At 40.9% G+C, this 22,460-nt stretch overlaps 1 protein-coding gene across 1 annotated transcript in view; it reads left to right on the top strand.

Annotated features, from left to right (window-relative positions):
* The window catches only part of PPP1CB (protein phosphatase 1 catalytic subunit beta), a gene marked incomplete in the record, with an annotated part of 233,144 nt that overhangs the window by 57,062 nt on the left and 153,622 nt on the right, over positions 1-22,460 (top strand). Inside the window, 1 exon segment of the mRNA XM_053712648.1 lies at positions 12,090-12,221. Coding sequence (XP_053568623.1) covers positions 12,090-12,221 — 132 coding nt within the window.

The raw sequence follows: 22,460 nt of genomic DNA, 5'->3' as shown, positions 1-22,460 counted from the left end.
TGTGAATCCAAGACTTACTCATGGAGTAAAGTTAGGATTACTAGAATATTGTCTGTTCTCCAAGAGGGCTTGGACAAAGGATTATCAGCTAGTTCCTTAAAGGGACAGATTTCTGCTCGGTCTATTCTTTTGCACAAGCATCTGGCAGAGGTTCCAGACGTCCAGGCATTTTGCCAGGCTTTGGTTAGATTTAAGCCTGTGTTTAAACCTGTTGCTCCCCCGTGGAGCTTAAACTTGGTTCTTAAGGTTCTTCAAGGAGTTCCGTTTGAACCCCTTCATTCCATTGATATTAAACTTTTATCTTGGAAAGTTCTGTTTTTGATGGCTATTTCCTCGGCTCAGAGAGTCTCTGAGCTATCTGCCTTACAATGTGATTCTCCTTATCTGATTTTTCATGCAGATAAGGTAGTACTGCGTACCAAACCTGGGTTTTTACCTAAGGTGGTTTCTAACAAGAATATCAATCAAGAGATTGTTGTTCCATCGTTGTGCCCTAATCCTTCTTCAAAGAAGGAACGTCTTTTACGTAATCTGGACGTAGTCCGTGCCTTGAAGTTTTACTTACAAGCTACTAAGGATTTTCGTCAAACATCTTTCCTGTTTGTCGTTTACTCTGGACAGAGGAGAGGTCAAAAAGCTTCGGCAACCTCTCTATCCTTTTGGCTTCGGAGCGTAATAAGCTAAGCCAAGAAGCCTGCTGCTGCTACCAAATCGGCATGAAAGGATAGCCCCCGATCCGGGACCGGATCTGGTAGGGGGCAGACTCTCTCTCTCTTTGCTCAGGCTTGGGCAAGAGATGTCCTAGACCCCTGGGCTTTAGAGATTGTGTCTCTCAGGGGTATCTCCTAGAATTCAAGGACCTTCCTTCAAAGGGAAGGTTTCACATTTAGACCAGACAAAGAGACGGGCATTCTTACATTGCGTAGAAGACCTTTTAAAAATGGGAGTGATACACCCAGTTCCAAAAGCAGAACAAGGACTGGGTTTTTTTCTCAAACCTGTTTGTAGTTCCCAAAAAGGAGGGAACGTTCAGGCCAATTCTGGAATTAAAGATCCTAAACAAATTCCTCAGAGTTCCATCATTGTGCAGTGTGCCATAGCGTCCAACCAGCTTAAGGACAGTACAATCACACTTAAAAATATAGCCCAAGATGATTCTTTAGCTGAAGGTAGTGAAGATAGCTTGCTTTCCTCTCCTTCTGTGTCAACAGCAGCTATGTCCGCGCAGGCGATGCCCAGTACGTCTAGCGCACCAATTGCGATTACTATGCAACAATTAGCATTTTTTATCCAAACTGCCAGCCTTTCCTAGGAAGCGTGATTGCTCAGTTTTAAACACAGACAATGAGCACGCAGACGCAGAGGATAATTTATCTGTAGTGCCCTCACATCAAGCTGACTTGGCGGGGAGGGAGGGCCTGTCTGAGGGAGAAATTTCAGACAGGAAAAGTTGATCAGCAGGCAGAGCCTGATACCATAACATTTAAATTTAAGCTAGAACACCTCCGCGCCCTACTTAAGGAGGTCCTAGCTGCACTTGATGATTGTGATCCTTTGGTGATCCCAGAAAAATTGTGTAAAATGGACAATTTCCTAGAGGTCCCAGTACACACTGATGCGTTTCCGATACCTAAGATGGCGGATATAGTGACTAAGGAGTGGGAGAAGCCAGGTGTTCCTTTTGTTCCCCCTCCTATATTTAAGAAAATGTTCCCCATTGTTGACCCCAGAAGGGACGCATGGCAGACGGTCCCTAAGGTAGAGGGGGCAGTTTCAACGTTAGATAAGCGCACAACTATTCCAATAGAGGACAATTGCGCTTTCAAAGATCCTATGGATAAAAAATTAGAAGGGTTGCTTAATAAAATTTTTGTTCAGCAAGGTTTCCTTCTTCAACCAATTTCGTGCATTATTCCTGTCACCACGGCGGCGTCTTTTTGGTTCGATGAACTAGAAAATTTGCTCCAGAAGGAGACTCCATATGATGAAGTCATGGACAGAATTCACGCACTGAAGTTGGCTAATTCCTTTATTTTAGATGCCGCTTTTCAATTAGCTAAATTAGCGGCGAAAAATTCAGGTTTTGCAATAGTGGCGCGCAGGGCACTTTGGCTAAAATCTTGGTCGACGGATGTGTTGTCCAAAACAAAATTGCTTACTATTCCTTTCAAGGGTAAGACCCTATTCGGGCCAGAATTGAAAGATTATTTCAGACATCACTGGGGGAAAGGGCCATGCCCTTCCACAGGATAGACCTTTCAAAGCATAAAATAAGTCTAATTTTCGTTCCTTTCAGGAACGGACCGGCTCCTAGCTCTACAGCCTCTAGACAAGAGGGTAACACTTCCCAGCCCAAACCAGCATGGAAACCATTGCAAGGCTGGAACAAGGGGAAACAGGCCAAGAAGCCTGCTGCTGCTACCAAATCGGCATGAAAGGATAGCCCCCGATCCGGGACCGGATCTGGTAGGGGGCAGACTCTCTCTCTTTGCTCAGGCTTGGGCAAGAGATGTCCTAGACCCCTGGGCTTTAGAGATTGTGTCTCTCAGGGGTATCTCCTAGAATTCAAGGACCTTCCTTCAAAGGGAAGGTTTCACATTTAGACCAGACAAAGAGACGGGCATTCTTACATTGCGTAGAAGACCTTTTAAAAATGGGAGTGATACACCCAGTTCCAAAAGCAGAACAAGGACTGGGTTTTTTTCTCAAACCTGTTTGTAGTTCCCAAAAAGGAGGGAACGTTCAGGCCAATTCTGGAATTAAAGATCCTAAACAAATTCCTCAGAGTTCCATCATTCAAAATGGAAACAATTCGAACAATTTTACCAATGATCCAGGAGGGTCAATACATGACTACCGTGGACCTAAAGGATGCATACCTGCATATTCCGATCCACAAAGTTCACCATCAGTTCCTAAGGTTTGCCTTCCTGGACAAGCATTATCAGTTTGTGGCTCTTTCCTTTGGATTGGCCACTGCTCCAAGAATTTTTACAAAGGTGTTAGGATCCCTTCTAGCAGTGCTAAGGCCAATGGGCATTGCGGTAGCACCTTACCTAGACGACATCTTAATTCAGGCGTCGTCCTTCCACAAAGCGAAGGCTCATACGGATATTGTTCTAGCCTTTCTAAGGTCTCACGGGTGGAAGGTGAACGTAGAAAAAAGTTCTCTGTCCCCGGTCACAAGGGTTCCCTTCCTGGGAACAATAATAGACTGGGTAGAAATGAAAATCTTTCTGACGGAGGTCAGGAAGTCAAAACTTTCAAATGCTTGTCGAGTTCTTCATGCCATTCCTCAGCCTTCTGTGGCTCAGTGCATGGAGGTAATCGGTCTGCGGCAATGGACATAGTCCCTTTTGCCAGAATTCATCTAAGACCATTGCAACTGTGCATGCTCAAGCAGTGGAATGGGGATTATGCAGATTTGTCTCCCCAGATACAAATGGACCAGAAAACCAGAGACTCGCTCCTCTGGTGGTTGTCTCAGGATCACCTGTCTCAGGGAATGAGTTTCCGCAGACCAGAGTGGATCATTGTCACGACCGACGCCAGTCTCTTAGGATGGGGCGCGGTCTGGGACTCCCTGAAAGCTCAGGGTCTATGGTCTCGGGAAGAATCTCTTCTCCCGATAAACATTTTGGAACTGAGAGCGATATTCAATGCGCTCCTGGCTTGGGCTCAACTAGCAGAGGCCAAATTCATAAGATTTCAGTCGGACATCATGACGACTGTAGCGTACATCAATCATCAGGGAGGAACAAAGAGTTCCCTGGCAATGAGAGAAGTATCCAAGATCATCAAATGGGCGGAGGATCACTCCTGCCATCTATCTGCAATTCACATCCCATTAGTAGACAACTGGGAGGCGGATTATCTGAGTCGTCAGACTTTCCATCCGGGGGAGTGGGAACTTCACCCGGAGGTTTTTGCCCAGTTAACTCAACTATGAGGCATTCTGGATCTGATGGCGTCACGTCAGAACTCCAAGGTTCCACGCTACGGGTCCAGGGATCCCAAGGCGACATTGGTAGATGCCTTAGTGGCGCCTTGGTTGTTCAATCTATTCTCCTCCCCAGGCTAGTAGTCAGGATCAAACAGGAGAAGGCTTCGGTAATTCTAATAGCTCCTGCGTGGCCATGCAGGACTTGGTATGCAGACCTGGTGAATGTCATCGGCTCCACCATGGAAGCTACCTTTGAGACAGGACCTTCTAGTACAAGGTCCATTCGAACATCCAAACCTAGTTTCTCTGCAACCGACTGCTTGGAGATTGAACGCTTGATTCTATCTAAGCGTGGGTTTTCGCAATCAGTTATAGATACTCTGGTTCAGGCTAGAAAGCCTGTAACCAGGAGAATTTACCATAAGATATGGCAGAAATATCTCTATTGGTGCGAATCCAAGGGTTACTCATGGAGTAAAATTAGGATTCCAAGGATTCTTTCCTTTCTCCAAGAGGGATTGGAGAAAGGTCTGTTAGCTAGTTCTTTAAAAGGACAGATATCTGCTCTGTCTGTCTTGTTGCACAAACGTCTGGCAGCCGTGCCAGATGTTCAGGCGTTCGTACAGGCGTTAGTCAGAATCAAGCCTGTCTACAGACCTGTGACTCCTCCATGGAGTCTAAATTTAGTTCTTTCAGTTCTTCATGGGGTTCCGTTTGAACCTTTACTTTACTTAGATATTAAGTTACTATCTTGGAAAGTTTTGTTTTTGTTTGCAATTTCTTCTGCTAGAAGAGTTTCTGAATTGTCTGCTTTGCATTGTAATTCACCCTATCTGGTGTTTCATACAGATAAGGTAGTTTTAGGTACCAAGCCTGGTTTTCTTCCAATAGGAATATTAACCAGGAAATAGTTGTTCCTTCTCTGTGTCCTAATCCAGTTTCTAAAAAGGAACGTTTGTTACACAATCTAGATGTGGTTCGTGCTTTAAAATTCTATCTAGAAGCAACAAAGGATTTCAGACAGACATCTTCTTTGTCGTCTATTCTGGTAAGAGAAGAGGTCAGAAAGCTACTGCTACCTCTTTCCTTCTGGCTAAAAAGCATCATCCGATTGGCTTATGAGACTGCTGGACGGCAGCCTCCTGAACGAATGGGCTTTCAAGAACGAGGCTTCTGTTGAACAGATCTGTAAGGCAGCGACTTGGTCTTCACTGCATACATTTGCAAAATTTTACAAATTCGATACTTTTTCTTCTTCGGAGGCTATTTTTGGGAGAGAGGTTTTCCAAGCAGTGGTGCCTTCCATTTAGGTTACCTGACTTGTTCCCTCCCTTCATCCGTGTCCTAAAGCTTTGGTATTGGTTCCCACAAGTAAGGATGAAGCCGTGGACCGGACACACCAATGTAGGAGAAAACAGAATTTGTTTACCTGATAAATTTCTTTCTCCTACGGTGTGTCCAGTCCACAGCCCGCCCTGGCATTTAGTCAGGTTTAAAATTTTTATTTTTTTGTACACTAGTCACCACTGCACCCTATGGTTCTCCTTTTTCTCCTAACCGTCGGTCGAATGACTGGGGGGCGGAGCCAGCGGGGGAGTTATATGGACAGCTCTGCTGTGTGCTCTCTTTGCCACTTCCTGTAGGGAATGAGAATATCCCACAAGTAAGGATGAAGCCGTGGACCGGACACACCGTAGGAGAAAGAAATTTATCAGGTAAACATAAATTCTGTTTTCTTCAAAACAATTTGGCAGCCCTACAGTGCATATCAGTTTGTACAAAGTCTTTCTTTTTGCTAGAAACTGTTGTCTTCTAACGTTTATGGTCTCATCTATGGAGGTGTAAATGTATGGAAAAATATTGGTTTGCAAACACCCTATGCTTTAAAAAAAACAAAAAAAAACAAAAACAAACTTTAAAGCTAAGATTATCCTAAATATATATTTCAACTGTACAAGAGACCATTTTTAAAAGTTAAATTGAAGTGTTGGAGGGAAAATATCTTTATGGTTAGTCTGCTTTTTAAAAATCTCAAAACACCTTTTATTTTGGTGCACCAACCCTGGCACTCAAGTGTAATTCATTAGTTTTTAGTGGCATTTAAAGAGACATGAAACCCATATTTTTTTCTTTCATGATTTATATAGAGCATGTAATTTTAAACAACATTCTAATTTACTTCTATTATCCAATATGCTTCATACTCTTGATATCCTTTGCTAGAAAGCATATCTAGATAGGCTCAGTAGCTGCGGATTGGTTGCTTCACATAGATGCCTTGTGTGATTGGCTTTCCCATGTGCATTGCTATTCATTCAACAAAGGATATCTGAAGAATGAAGCCATTTGGATAATAGAAGAAAATTGGAAAGTTGTTTTGATTTTATCCTCTATCTGAATCGCAAAATATTTTTGGGGGGTTTAATGTCCCTTTAAGGTTGGGGAACCTAGGATATCTGCATAAGAAAGATGTAACTGCACAAATACCTTGTACTTAAGGTGTATGTACAGTGGATCTAAAAAGTCTACACACCCCTGTTAAAATGTCAGGTTTCTGTGATGTAAAAAAATGAGGCAAAGATAAATAATTTCAGAACTTTTTCCACCTTTAATGTGACCTATAAACTGTACAACTCAATTGAAAAACAAACTGAAATCTTTTAGGTGAAGGGAAGTAAAAATAAAAAAATAAAATATGGTTGCATAAGTGTGCATAATACTTTGTTGAAGCAACTTTTGATTTTATTACTGCACTCAGTCTATTTGGGTAGGAGTCTATCAGCATGGCACATCTTGACTTGGCAAGATTTGCCCTGTCTTCTTTGCAAAAACTCTCCAAATCTGTCAGAATGCGAGGGCATCTCCTGTGCACAGCCCTCTTCAGATCACCCCACAGATTTTCGATTGGATTCAGGTCTGGGCTCTGGCTAGTCCATTCCAAAACTTTAATCTTCTTCTGGTGAAGCCATTCCTTTGTCGATTTGGATATATGCTTTGGGTTGTTGTCATGCTGAAAGATGAAGTTCCTCTTCATGTTCAGCTTTCTATCAGAAGCCTGAAGGTTTTGTGCCAATATTGACTGGTATTTGGAACTGTTCATAATTCCCTCTAGCTTGAATAAGGCCCCAGTTCCAGCTGAAGAAAAACAGCCCCAAAGCATGATGCTGCCACCACCATGCTTCACTGTGGGTATGGTGTTCTTTTGGTGATGTGCAGTGTTATTGCCAAAAAGTTCAACCTTGGTTTCATCAGACCATAACCTTTTCTCACATTCTTTTGGGACACTTCAGATGTGTCTAAATTTAGCTGGGCTTGGATGTTTTTCTTTGTATGAAAAGGCTTCCGTCTTGCCGTCTACCCCAAAGCCCAAACATATGAAGAATACGGGAGATTGTTATCACATGTACCACACAGCCAGTACTTACCAGATATTCCTGCAGCTCCTTTAATGTTGCTGTAGGCCTCTTGGTAGCCTCCCAGACGCGTTTTCTTCTCGCCTTTTCATCAATTTTGGAGGGACATCCAGTTCTTGGTAATGTCATTGTTGTGCCATATGTTCTCCACTTGATGACTGTCTTCACTGTGTACCATGGTATATCTAATGCCTGGGAAATTCTTTTGTACCCTTCTCCTGACTGATACCTTTTAACAATTAGATCCCTCTGATGCTTTGGAAGCTCTCTGCGGAGCATGGCTTTTGTGTAGGACGCGACTAAGAAAATGTCTGGAAAGACCTACTAGAACAGCTGAACTTTATTCGGGGTTAATCAGAGGCACTTTAAATGATGGCAGGTGTGTACTGACTCCTATTTAACATGATTTTGAATGTGATTGCTTAATTCTGAACACAGCTACATCCCCAGTTATAAGAGGGTGTGCACACTTATGCAACCACATTATTATAGTATTTTTTTTTTTTTTTTTTTTTTTGTTTACTTCCTTCCACTTTAAAAATTTCGGTTTGTTTTTCAATTGAGTTGTGTATTTTATAGGTCACATTAAAGGTGGAAAAAGTTCTGAAATTATTTTTGTCTAATTTTTTTACATCACACAAACCTGACATTTTAACAGGGGTGTGTAGACTTTTTATATCGTATGTCCTAAAAAAAAGTCAATACCCTGACCATAAAATATTAAAACCTGGGGGGGGGGCGCGGCAACAGAATTTTGAGTGCCTAGGGCAGCACAAAACCTAAATACGCCACTGGATAGAGGTATGTGGTGTAATAGAAAGATTTGGCATCAAGATAGATGAGCCTTCCTGTAGATACCCCAGCTCCCTTGTAGTGCTATGACAAGAAGTAATAGACTCTGCACAAATTAAGTAGAAAAAAAATTAGGAGTTAAAATACGTTTTAAATGACTAATACATATTGCAATATTTTCAATTAAGCAATTATTTAGTGCTTTTCTTATTACAACAATGAAACACTCTTATACACCCATATAAGCTTAGACGTAAAGTAAATATGGGCCTTTTAGTCTCTTGTGCACACATCTGCTTGGTACGTTTTGGTCATACTACACTAAAACAGAATAAGCAGTATAAGACCTCGTCACTTCTGTTTGCCTGGGTAGAACTGATGTTACTGTAAAAGGAAATACTAGACCTGCTCTATATTACTCACCTTTACATGTTCTCCCCCTCCGTGTATGCTGGAGAAGCTCAGAGGCAGTTCAGCTGCTGCCAGATCTCTTGAAAAACCAATTTTCTAAACATTCTTCCTGTCTCTTAACTGGGTAGGGGGAAGGATTTTACCCATGAAAGACTGGCAGGCTGCTTACTCTACCATGTGTTTCAGGTGTAACTAGATTTATTCCCTTGAATGCATGGGTGCACAGAAAAACTGAAGTACACAGCAGGGAATATCAATTTTTTTTTGTTTTTTTTTTTTGTTAAACCTTAAAAAAAAAAAAGCCAAAAAAAAAAACTGCTTGGTGTTAAAGCCGGTGTTCCTGTACAGGAAGGTATCACAGATGCAGAGTGTAATTTGTAATGCAATGCACTTCCATACATTACACATTCTTGTGATCCCCCAAGGCAGGACTTGATGTGATCTGAGATGTCACAGAAAGAATGGGACACAAGCAGGAACTGTTGGCACTTTTGCCTTGCAGCACGGCTCTACAACAAAATGTTTTCTTTAAACGGTGCTTTGCCCTGGCTGCGCTATTTACCTTTCCTTAACACAGTTCATCCACAGCAAAGCACTGTTTGAAGAGAACAGTCAAATACATGGCAGTACTGCAAAGCAGCATTATATTGATGACTGGCTCTCAGGGATTTTTTCAACCACCCCTTTAGCTTTTTCCGGTCTTCAAAGCTGTGATGAAAGATGTTTTTGTGAGCAATGGACCTTATTTATTGCTACATTTTTACCTTTATAATTATGTGATGTTAGACCAAGAGCAGAGGAAACAAACTTTCAAGAGCTATTTTAAAAACGTACCATTCTTTTTTTATTTCTCTGCTAATTTTGCAATGCAATTTTCAGCGGCTGCGATATTTTATATAACTTTAAAAAAATTGCTTTATTCTCCAGTTAAGCGCCAGCTCAATTGCAATGTATTGATTAGGTGTAACTGCCTAACTGAAAATTGTATTTCATTTCAAAATCATCTGCAGAAAATTGACTAAATTTCATCGCAGAAAGTGGGAAAAAAATCCTGCTTTGGGCTTCATATCCTTTTAAAAAGGACATTGCAACATTTTTCTTAAGATTCAGACAAAACTTTCCAATATATTTGCTCCATTCTCTTGGTATCCTTTGAAGGAACAGCAATGCACAGCTGGGAGCGAATTGTATATGCAGCCATCAATCAGCATCTGTTTCTGAGCATATTTAGGTATCCTTTTCAACTGGATACCAAGAGAAGACTGCAAATTTAGATAAAGGAAATTTGGAAAGTTGCTTATAATTTCATGTCCCTTTTTAAATAAATTGTCTGGTAGTTCAATAAAGGGACATAATACCCAAAAGTAAAATGCACATGAAAGCATTTGTTTTGAAAAGAAGCATTTTCAGTATACAAATGACTCTTTCTGTGCTTTTTACTGGGCCAATATGAATCGTTCACCCGCTCAGACAGCATGTGTTGCGTCTGCAATGATTCATGTTGTGATTGCTGAATACACCTGCCGTTGCTGGCTCTGAAGACTTGGTGTTTGAATTCCGCTACACAAGGCATAATTTACACACTAAAAGCCAACACAAAGCGTTTGTTCAGAATTTAATAGGGCTAAACTTCCACTTGACCCGTTATAGACATCACCGATCCAGCTTGTCTTTACAACCACTCTGGAAGTTTAGCCCTATTAGTACAATAGTATGGAAAAAAACTCCATTGTAGATAGCAGCACCTCCGGTCTCTGTATGTAGCTGGCGTTCTCAACATAGCACCCCCCACCACTTACACCCGGTGTGACAAGTTCAGCTGCATAATCAGTGAAGGCAGATGCCGCTTGCTCCTTTATGCTGCTACGCGGTCTATCACACTTATAGACTGCTGCTCCAGTGACTGTCCTCTTACTCCGGTTTTAAAACCAATGCTGTAGACTGAACCCTTGTAAAGAAATCTGCAAGGGTTTAAGTTTCAGGCCATATTATTACCAAAAATATCACGTGCCTGCTAAAAAATAAATAAACTTACCAGCCTGAAAGAAACGTTAACTCACTGGTGTCTGCATTTTTCAATTTAATACACGCAAAGTAAACCTTGTAAATTCCATGTCGTATCAAAGTCATGGCATACGCTACACAGTATAACCTGTTTTGAGTCATACAACAGCCACACTTTTTTCTCCCCTTTGCCATTTATCCTCTAGTTTATTTTGAAAGGTCTCTCTTTTTCAGAGTCTGTCCCTACCTTTCTACTTTATTAAGGGTACATGGACCATAAGATATCTCCACATTGCATATAACCACTCATGAAATGAGAGCATTGTTAGTAACTTAGCAAAGTAGCCTTACTTTAGAAATACAAATCTGGGAAATATATCTACTGCAAAACTGAGCAATTTTCAAATGTCCATGGCTAATAACTATCCATGGTCAGATGGAAAAAAAAAGTCAGATTGACAGCCGGGTAAGGCAGCTTTAAAGTTTTACATGTCTGCAAGACATTTTTAATGAATTTGGTAACTAGACTGGTCTATTCATATGCACTGAATACTGGCGATTTCTTCACTATCTTTCTTTACCTTGGCACCACAATCGGCATCCTACTCCAAACAGAAGCCAATGAACACAGGATCTGCTACCTTCACCAGGATGTTGTCCACACAGTATACATGTATGTACTCTACTCCTCTGTTCCATGTCGCCATGCGCACCAAGCGCTCTATACATTCCACCGTTACCATCTGCACATAAAACACAGACCATATTGACAGCGGGTCAGCGGCACTGAAGGTAGACCGCTGCTCGCTATTGAATCTTTGCTTCATTTATTTTTTTCTAATTAGAGTACTTGATGCCAACGTTTTACTGCCTTGTTTGAAGGATGGACAACTGTGGATGGTTGGCTGGAATATATGTTATGTAAATGAGATTTATATATATACAATAAACTGCTTAGTACTGGCATATGCAGTACATTCTATTTACATACATACTGTTGTGATTACTGTGTTTGTAAAGTGAGAGGTGAGGGGATTGCACATTACACAGCATGGGAGCTGGCTGTAAGGACTAGCTAGGGACTGAGGAAAAAATCCTTTGTCTGTAGCTAGTGGGTATTACGGACGTATTCAAATATAGTCAGAGCAATATAAACTTTATCATAATTTTTAGGCACTTTAGAAGCAAAATTGATAATACATGTCAATTACAAACTTTATCTTCTTTGAGTGCTTTATTTAAATAGCCCATATTTTTTTGAATGTATAATGTCCCTTTAACACGTGAGTGTTCCTGGTCAGGAGAACTATTTTGTGCAGAACTGCAGTGTTTTCTTGGGGTAACTTTTATACCTTAACTTCTGTCGCATTCCATGTAGGTTTGTAAATGAACCATTTAAGTTTAGTTTTTTCCTGAGAATTTGAAACTTGCTTTTAGTTTTACTATTTATTTTATTCATCCTTTAAAAGTTATATATTTAGTGTGAAAAACAACTTGTGTATTAACATACCAATTCTGCTCCTTAGTAAGAGGATGTCGTCCTGGGAAGATTGTGCAGATGACTGAAGCAGAAGTCCGAGGACTCTGTATAAAATCTCGAGAAATATTCTTAAGTCAACCCATCCTTTTGGAGTTGGAAGCTCCACTAAAGATTTGTGGTAAGCCTACCTTATTTCTAGTTATAGTTGTCTTGCCAGCAGTCTGTAACTGTAAGTCAGGGGTTGCCAGATTAATTTTAAACCAAAGAGCCACCCATAATACAAAGTTGCCAGCCACATAATTTTATTCTGGGATGTCTACATTTTTCTAATTTTAAATAAATGGCTTAAAAGGACATTAAACACTAAACAAATGCTACATAGTGATGCATTCAAAGAAAATATTAGTCTAAAAAATCTGTTCTCAGTTTCATTAGCTGTTTAAATATTGACTAAACAAGTGTAAAGTTTTAGTTTCTATTAAACAATGGGAGCTGCCATGTTGTAACTTAGGTTACCCTCTCTCTGCTGTGGCCAATTGGGGACAGTTATAAATAGGTCACTAGAGTGTGCAGCCGATGGCTGTGTGGAATATAAGTGTTCTGCACTTCCATTTCTAAAAGCACCTGAAAAGCTCACAATTTCAGAATGGAATTACAGGAAAAAGGTATAAAATAAATATTGAACGTATATTGCAGAGTTTTTTTTATATATATATATATATATATATATATATATATATATATATATATATATATATATATATATATATATATATATATATATATATATATATATATATATATATATATATATATATATATATATATAGTCTAATTTCAGTTATCCGCTATTATATTTAGATAGCTGTGTAACTTAATTTTAGGTTTCTGTGACGTGCCACCACCTGTGGTCACAAAGTATTCCATGAAAGTGTATCTGGCTTAGACCCTCGCTCTCTAGTACCATTGGTTTCTTCCCTAGTTGTGTCAGAGTACAGGGAAGATAAACCATTGTCGCACCACATGTGCACACACACTATATCTGCACATCTTATACTATGCCTGGTTCAACAATTCCAGCAGCATGTGAGAGGGCATGACTCATTCATGAAAGATGAAGTGTCTGTACAAAGTTCTGCATAATATCATTTCAGCTGTTAGTCTTTACTTATCTGAATATCCCTTTCTCTTGTTAAGTGTGTTCAGTCCATGGGTCATCCATTACTTATGGCATATATTCTCCTTCCCAACAGGAAGTTGCAAGAGGATCACCCAAGCAGAGCTGCTATATAGCTCCACCCCTCACATGTCATATCCAGTCATTCTCTTGCAAGTCTCAACAAAGGAGGTTGTGAGAGGAGATAGGAGTAACATTCTTCAATCAAAAGTTTATTATTTTAAAATAGCACCGGAGTGTGCTGTTTGTTCTCTCAGGCAGTATTTAGAAGAAGAATCTGCCTGCGTTTTTTCTATGATCTTAGCAGACGTAACTAAGATCCACTGGCTGTTCTCGCACATTCTGAGGAGTGGGGTATCTTCGGAGAAGGGAATAGCATGCGGGGTCCCCCGCAAATGAGGTATGTGTAGTAAAATATTTTCTAGGAATGGAATTGACTATGAAAACACTGCTGTTACCCATATGACATAAGTACGGCCTTTAATGCAGTGGTAGCGACTGGTGTCAGGCTGATAAATGTATGCGCAGTTGAGTTATTTTCTAGGGACTAGAATTTAACTTTACTGTTAGTACTGAAATAAATGTATGAGCCTTAACTGCAGTAGAAGCGACTGGTAGCAGGCTTAGTGATAACTTTGCATAACACTGGAAACGTTTACTGGCATGTTATTCGTTTTGTGAGGTACTTTGGTGATTAAATCTTTTTGGGCATGATTTTTTTTCCACATGGCTAACGTATATTTCTGCATAGACACCGTTATATCAGGTCTCCCACTGTTGTGATATGAGTGGGAGGGACCATTTTTTAGCGCCTTGTTGCGCAGTTAAAATTCTAGCACAGTCTTCCTGCTTCTTCCTCTTTGATCCAGGACGTCTCCAGAGAGCTCAGGGGTCTTCAAAATTCATTTTTGAGGGAGGTAATCAGTCACAGCAGACCTGTGACAGTGTGTTTGACTGTGAGAAAAGCGTTAAATCTTAAATTGATTATCCGTTTTGGGTATTGAGGAGTTAATCATCCTTTTGCTAATGGGTGCAATCCTCTGCTAATTTCATACATTTACTGTTTAAAATTGGTTGCTATAACCGTATTAGTTCATTGTTATTTCAACTGACATTTTTTTTGTGTTTTTAAAAGCGCTGCAGCGTTTTTTATATTGCTTGTAAACTTATTGAAAGAAATTTCCAAGCTTGATAGCTTCATTGCTAGTCTGTTTAAACATGTCTGACACAGATGAATCTGCTTGCTCATTATGTTTAAAGGCCAATGTGGAGCCCAATAGAAATATGTGTACCAATTGTATTGATGTTACTTTAAATAAAAGTCTGTCTTTACCGGTAAAGAAATTATCACCAGACAACGAGGGGGAAGTTATGCCGCCTAACTCTCCTCACGTGTCAGTACCTTTGCCTCCCGCTCAGGAGGTGCGTGAGATTGTGGCGCCAAGCACATCAAGGCACTTACAAATCACTTTACAAGATATGGCTAATGTTATGAAAGAAGTATTATCTAATTTGCCTGAGTTAAGAGGCAAGCGCGATAGCTCTGGGTTAAGGACAGAGCGCGCTGATGATATGAGGGCCATGTCTGACACTGCGTCACAATTTGCAGAACATGAGGACGGAGAGCTTCATTCTGTGGGTGACGGACCTGATCCAGGGAGACCGGATTCAGAAATATCATTTTAAATTTAAGCTTGAAAACCTCTGTATTACTAGGGGAGGTATTAGCGGCTCTGAATGATTGCGACACGGTTGCAATCCCAGAGAAATTATGTAGGCTGGATAAATACTATGCGGTACCGGTGTGTACTGACGTTTTTTCCTATACCTAAAAGGCTTACAGAGATTAACAAGGAGTGGGATAAACCCGGTGTGCCTTTGTCCCCTCCGATATTTAGAAAAATGTTCCCAATAGACGCCACCACACGAGACTTATGGCAGACGGTCCCTAAGGTGGAGGGAGCAGTTTCTACTTTAGCCAAGCGTACCACTATTCCGGTGGAGGATAGTTGTGCTTTCTCAGATCCAATGGATAAAAAATTAGAAGGTTACCTTAAGAAAATGTTTGTTCAACAAGGTTTTATATTACAGCCCCTTGCATGCATTGCGCCCGTCACTGCTGCAGCGGCTTTCTGGTTTGAGTCTCTGGAAGAGGCTATTCGCACAGCACCATTGGATGAGACTTTGAACAAGCTTAAAGCCCTTAAGCTAGCTAATGCATTTGTTTCGGATGCCGTTGTGCATTTAACCAAACTAACGGCTAAGAACTCCGGATTCGCCATTCAGGCGCGCAGAGCGCTATGGCTTAAATCCTGGTCAGCAGATGTAACTTCTAAATCTAAATTGCTTAATATTCCTTTCAAAGGGCAAACCTTATTCGGGCCCGGCTTGAAGGAGATTATTGCTGACATTACTGGAGGTAAGGGTCACACCCTTCCTCAGGACAGGGCCAAATCAAAGGCCAAACAGTCTAGTTTTCGTGCCTTTCGTAATTTCAAGGCAGGAGCAGCATCAACTTCCTCCGCTCCAAAACAGGAAGGAACTGCTGCTCGTTACAGACAGGGTTGGAAAAGCAACCAGTCCTGGAACAAGGGCAAGCAGGCCAGAAAGCCTACTTCCGTACCTAGACGACATTCTGATACAAGCGTCGAGTTTTCAAAATGCAAAGTCTCACAGAGATAGTTCTAGCATTTCTGAAGTCGCATGGGTGGAAAGTGAACATGGAAAAAGAGTTTTCTGTTACCACTCACAAGGGTTCCCTTTCTAGGGACTCTGATAGATTCTGTAGAGATGAAGATTTACCTCACGGAGTCCAGGTTATCAAAAATCCTAAATGCTTGCCGTGTCCTTCATTCTATTCCAAGCCCATCAGTAGCTCAGTGCATGGAAGTAATCGGCTTAATGGTCGCGGCAATGGACATAGTGCCATTTGCGCGCCTGCATCTCAGACCGCTGCAATTATGCATGCTGAGTCAGTGGAATGGGGATTACTCAGATCTGTCCCCTTTACTAAATCTGGACCTGGAGACCAGAGATTCTCTTCTCTGGTGGTTGTCTCGGATTCATCTGTCCAAGGGAATGACTTTTAGCAGACCAGATTGGACGATTGTAACAACAGATGCCAGCCTTCTAGGCTGGGGCGCAGTCTGGAATTCCCTGAAGGCTCAGGGATCATGGACTCCTTCCAATAAACATTCTGGAATTAAGAGCGATATTCAATGCTCTTCTAGCTTGGCCTCAGTTAACAACACTGAGGTTCATCAGATTTCAGTCGAACAACATCACGACTGTGGCTTACATCAATCATCAAGGGGGAACCAGGAGTTCCCTAGCGATGTTAGAAGTCTCAAAGATAATTCGCTGGGCAGAGTCTCACTCTTGCCATCTGTCAGCGATCTACATCCCAGGCGTGGAGAACTGGGAGGCGGACTTTCTAAGCCGCCAGACCTTTCACCCGGGGGAGTGGGAACTTCACCCGGAGGTATTTGCTCAACTGATTCTTCGTTGGGGCGAACCGGAACTGGATCTCATGGCTTCTCGCCAGAACGCCAAGCTTCCTTGTTACGGATCCAGGTCCAGGGACCCGGGAGCGGTGCTGGTAGATGCACTAGCAGCCCCTTGGGTTTTCAACATGGCTTATGTGTTCCCACCGTTTCCGTTGCTGCCTCGTCTGATTGCCAGGATAAACAGGAGAGCATCGGTGATTCTGATAGCGCCTGCGTGGCCACGCAGGACCTGGTATGCAGACCTAGTGGACATGTCGTCCTGCCCACCATGGTCTCTGCCTCTGAGGCAGGACCTTCTACTTCAGGGTCCTTTCAACCATCCATGCCTAATTACTCTGAGGCTGACTGCATGGAGATTGAACGCTTGATTCTATCAAAGCGTGGTTTCTCCGAGTCGGTTATTGATACATTGATGCAGGCTCGGAAACCGGTTACCAGAAAAATTTACCATAAGATATGGCGTAAATATTTACATTGGTGTGAATCCAAGAGTTACTCATGGAGTAAGGTTAGGATTCCTAGGATATTGTCTTTTCTACAAGAGGGTTTAGAAACGGGTTTATCCGCTAGTTCGTTAAAGGGACAGATTTCTGCTCTGTCTATTCTTTTACACAAACGTCTGGCAGAGAATCCAGACGTTCAGGCTTTTTGTCAGGCTTTGGCTAGGATTAAACCTGTGTTTAAAACTGTTGCTCCTCCGTGAAGCTTAAACTTGGTTCTTAAAGTTCTTCAGGGTGTTCCGTTTGAACCCCTTCATTCCATTGATATTAAGCTTTTATCTTGGAAAGTTCTGTTTTTGATGGCTATTTCCTCGGCTCGAAGAGTCTGAGTTATCTGCCTTACATTGCGATTCTCCTTATCTGATTTTTCATTCAGACAAGGTAGTTTTGCGTACTAAACCTGGGTTTTTACCTAAGGTTGTTTCTAATAGGAATATCAATCAGGAGATTGTTGTTCCATCATTATGTCCTAACCCTTCTTCAAAGAAGGAACGTCTTTTGCATAATTTGGACGTAGTCCGTGCCCTGAAGTTCTATTTACAGGCAACTAAGGATTTTCGGCAAACTTCTTCTCTGTTTGTCGTTTATTCTGGACAGAGGAGAGGCCAAAAGGCTTCGGCCACCTCTCTCTCTTTTTGGCTTCGTAGCATAATACGTTTAGCCTATGAGACTGCTGGACAGCAGGCCCCTGAAAGAATTACAGCTCATTCCACTAGAGCTGTGGCTTCCACCTGGGCCTTTAAGAATGAGCCCTCTGTTGAACAGATTTGCAAGGCTGCAACTTGGTCTTCACTTCATACCTTTTCAAAATTTTACAAATTTGACACTTGCTTCTTCGGAGGCTGTTTTTGGGAGAAAGGTTCTACAGGCAGTGGTTCCTTCTGTTTAAGTGTTCCTGCCTTGTCCCTCCCATCATCCGTGTACTTTAGCTTTGGTATTGGTATCCCATAAGTAATGGATGACCCGTGGACTGAACACACTTAACAAGAGAAAACATAATTTATGCTTACCTGATAAATTTATTTCTCTTGTAGTGTGTTCAGTCCACGGCCCGCCCTGTCTTTTTTTGAGGCAGTTCTAAATTTTAATTAAAACTCCAGTCACCACTGCACCCTATAGTTTCTCCTTTCTCGTCTTGTTTCGGTCGAATGACTGGATATGACATGTGAGGGGTGGAGCTATATAGCAGCTCTGCTTGGGTGATCCTCTTGCAACTTCCTGTTGGGAAGGAGAATATATCCCATAAGTAATGGATGACCCGTGGACTGAACACACTACAAGAGAAATAAATTTATCAGGTAAGCATAAATTATGTTTTTTTTTTTGACACTCAAGAAAAGCATTTTCAACAATAAATGAAGCTCTAATCAGCTACTTTCATGGAATACTATCTAAATATAATAGCGGATAACTGAAATTAGACTACTACCTCAGGTGGAAAATAACTATATATATATATATATATATATATATATATATATATATATCATTTTACCATCTCAAAATGTTTAATGTCCCTTTTTTTAAGGGTTGTACTAATTACTGAAGCATAACAGTGTGAGCTGTTAAGATGTTGGCTTTTTTCTCATAAAAACTTTTATTTGTGCCTCAACTTAACAAAAGGTTTTATACACCCAAAGGTTGCTGATATTTAATTTGGCCATATGTCAGCCAGCTACCGCAGGCTTTAATAGGACATACCTATTTGCACATTTCATTTATTTGCTTAACATTTTTCCAAGGGGATTAAAACCTAATGTTTGCACAAAATGGTAGATACACAAAAACATATGATCTTCTATAACATTATTACTATTTAAAAAACAAAACAAAAAACCTTTGTGCTTAATCCATAATATCAGCTGGTCCTTTTTAAAATTGCTTCCTGCACTTTCCTTTTGCCCAGATGTTTAAACTGTAACTCAAATGCATGGGTCTGAACAAGGACTGCACACTTATAGAATAGTGGTCAAAAACCAGCACACTGAGAAAAATCCTTTGTTTTAAGAGACTCAATGCTACTTATTAAGTGGTACATTCTGCAATCATTTAGTTTTTTTAACCCTTTTATGACTTCCTATGATGTAGCATTTAGGTAATGAGATATGAGGCTTTCTGTACTTTATCCATTTACACACAAGTTTAAAGAAGTTTACTTATATTCAGAACTGCTTTGAGATGCCTACATCTGTCATTGCTTTGTCAGAAGGAACACACCACTCTTCTCAGTAGTGACCGCACATCACATGCTGCTAGTCTGTTATTATCTGGGCACATCTTCCCTCCTAGATTGGAGATTGCATTGCACTGTCACTGCTGCACGTATAGAGAGATTTGGCTGATAGTTATTTTCCACCTGAGGTAGTCTAATTTCAGTTATCCGCTATTATATTTAGATAGCTGTGTAACTTAATTTTAGGTTTCTGTGACGTGCCACCACCTGTGGTCACAAAGTATTCCATAAAAGTGTATCTGGCTTAGACCCCCTCGCTCTCTAGTACCATTGGTTTCTTCCCTAGTTGTGTCAGAGTACAGGGAAGATAAACCATTGTCGCACAACATGTGCACACACACTATATCTGCACGTCTTATACTATGCCTGGTTCAACAATTCCAGCAGCATGTGAGAGGGCATGACTCATTCATGAAAGATGAAGTGTCTGTACAAAGTTCTGCATAATATCATTTCAGCTGTTAGTCTTTACTTATCTGAATATCCCTTTTTTTGACACTCAAGAAAAGCATTTTCAACAATAAATGAAGCTCTAATCAGCACGAGTTAAAGGGACAGTAAACCTTAAGATTGTTTTATAAGATATTCAGTTATGTCTAATAAAAACTTTGCAATATGCTTTATTTTGCCCCCTTTTGTGTACTTTAGCTCTGAAAGGTATTTTTAATTCTAATAGGAAATAAGCACTGCAGACATCTAAAATCTACATCTGCTACATACATTTCCCTAATTGGATTTAAAGTAAATGTCAAGTTACTAATAGTGCCCCCACTGCATTGGATATACTTTTAAAAAATAGCAAGGCTTTAATTCATGCAATCCTTTTTTTTTTTTTTTTTTTTTATATGTATATATTTTGCAGAATTTTTACCTATTTACCGCTGCGACGATAAGCGCAGCTCTCCCGCCCACCATATTGTCAAATTGACAGATGACAATTTGTAAGCCCAAATTGTCTTCTCCAAACAAATAGTAGTAGTGGGCCAAGTTTGGCTATTGAAAAACAAATACAGCAAACAATGTTTGTTTCTTTCTAATGACACTATGAGTCCACGGATCATCTAATTACTAATGGGATATATCACTCCTGCCCAGCAGGAGGCGGCAAAGAGCACCACAGCAAAGCTGTTAAATATCACCTCCCTTTCCTCCCACCCAGTCATTCTCTTTGCCTGTGTTAGAGCAAGGAAGTGGTAAAGTTAGGTGTAAGAAAATTAAACTTGATTAAAGAATCCTTTTCCTAGTAGTACAAGATTGTGCTTCTTTGTTCTAGGGTGTAGCCGTAGTCCACATCAGTCTCTTCAGTAGGGCAGTGGTGGCTTTAGAGCAATGGGAACTTGTGAGATATAATTCTCACTGCGCCTCGCATATAATTTATGCTGCCCTGATTCTGAAAGCCTGAGGGGAATACTCAGTCTTTTTTTCTTTCCACAGATGTGAGGGAGAGGACCTCTCAAACCTGGTGAGCTGCCTTGTCGGGCAGATTTATGAGGTAAGTGCTGACTTATTTATTTCTGGGGAAGAAGCAGTCCGAACAAGTGGGCACTTTATTCAAAGACTAGATAAAAATGATGGGCTATTATAAGTCAAAGCACTTTATTTTGAAGGGACACTTAAACTCTCCTATACTGGAGAGTACTCTGACAGCAGGTTATGTAGGCACTGGGGCTGAGAATAGTCTGTTTGGCTGGTATATACTGGTGGTTTCACTTCTCCCGGCAGTTAAACTATAAAATATGCCGACCTAGAGATTATTTTGAGATGCCCACGAGGGGCGGAGCTAAGCGAGGCGGCAATCTGCATTGCGCGCCACTTTCTTACTTCTGAGTGTGGAGGAGACTAAATTCAAGGGGTTGTCTAGAAACACATGGTTTTCTCAAAGCATACTTTCTTTCATGTAATTAGCAAGAGTCCATGAGCTAGTGACGTATGGGATATACATTCCTACCAGGAGGGGCAAAGTTTCCCAAACCTCAAAATGCCTACAAATACACCCCTCACCACACCCACAATTCAGTTTTACAAACTTTGCCTCCTATGGAGGTGGTGAAGTAAGTTTGTGCTAGATTCTACGTTGATATGCGCTCCGCAGCAAGTTGGAGCCCGGTTTTCCTCTCAGCGTGCAGTGAATGTCAGAGGGATGTGAGGAGAGTATTGCCTATTTGAATGCAGTGATCTCCTTCTACGGGGTCTGTTTCATAGGTTCTGTTATCGGTCGTAGAGATTCATCTCTTACCTCCCTTTTCAGATCGACGATATACTCTTATTTATATTCCATTACCTCTGCTGATTTTCGTTTCAGTACTGGTTTGGCTTTCTACAAACATGTAGATAAGTGTCCTGGGGTAAGTAAATCTTATTTTCTGTGACACTCTAAGCTATGGTTGGGCACTTTATAAAGTTCTAAATATATGTATTCAAACATTTATTTGCCTTGACTCAGAATGTTCAACATTCCTTATTTTCAGACAGTCAGTTTCATATTTGGGATAATGCATTTGAATCAATCATTTTTTCTTACCTTAAAAATTTGACTTTTTTTCCCTGTGGGCTGTTAGGCTCGCGGGGGCTGAAAATGCTTCATTTTATTGCGTCATTCTTAGCGCGGACTTTTTTGGCGCAAAAAATCTTTTCTGTTTCCGGCGTCATACGTGTCGCCGGAAGTTGCGTCATTTTTTGACGTCCTTTTGCGCCAAAGATGTCGGCGTTCCGGATGTGGCGTCATTTTTGGCGCCAAAAAGCATTTAGGCGCCAAATAATGTGGGGCGTATTATTTGGCGCCAAAAAATATGGGCGTCGCTTTTGTCTCCACATTATTTCAGTCTCATTTTTTCTTTGCTTCTGGTTACTAGAAGCTTGTTTATTGGCATTTTTTCCCATTCCTGAAACTGTCATTTAAGGAATTTGATCAATTTTGCTTTATATGTTGTTTTTTCTCTTACATATTGCAAGATGTCTCACGTTGCATCTGAGTCAGAAGATACTTCAGGAAAATCGCTGT

This window comes from Bombina bombina, chromosome 4 (assembly GCF_027579735.1).
Source record: "Bombina bombina isolate aBomBom1 chromosome 4, aBomBom1.pri, whole genome shotgun sequence".
Classification (NCBI taxonomy): Eukaryota; Metazoa; Chordata; class Amphibia; order Anura; family Bombinatoridae; genus Bombina; species Bombina bombina.
The sequence above is the reverse complement of the archived record's forward strand: the minus strand, read 5'-3'. Positions and strand labels throughout refer to the sequence as shown.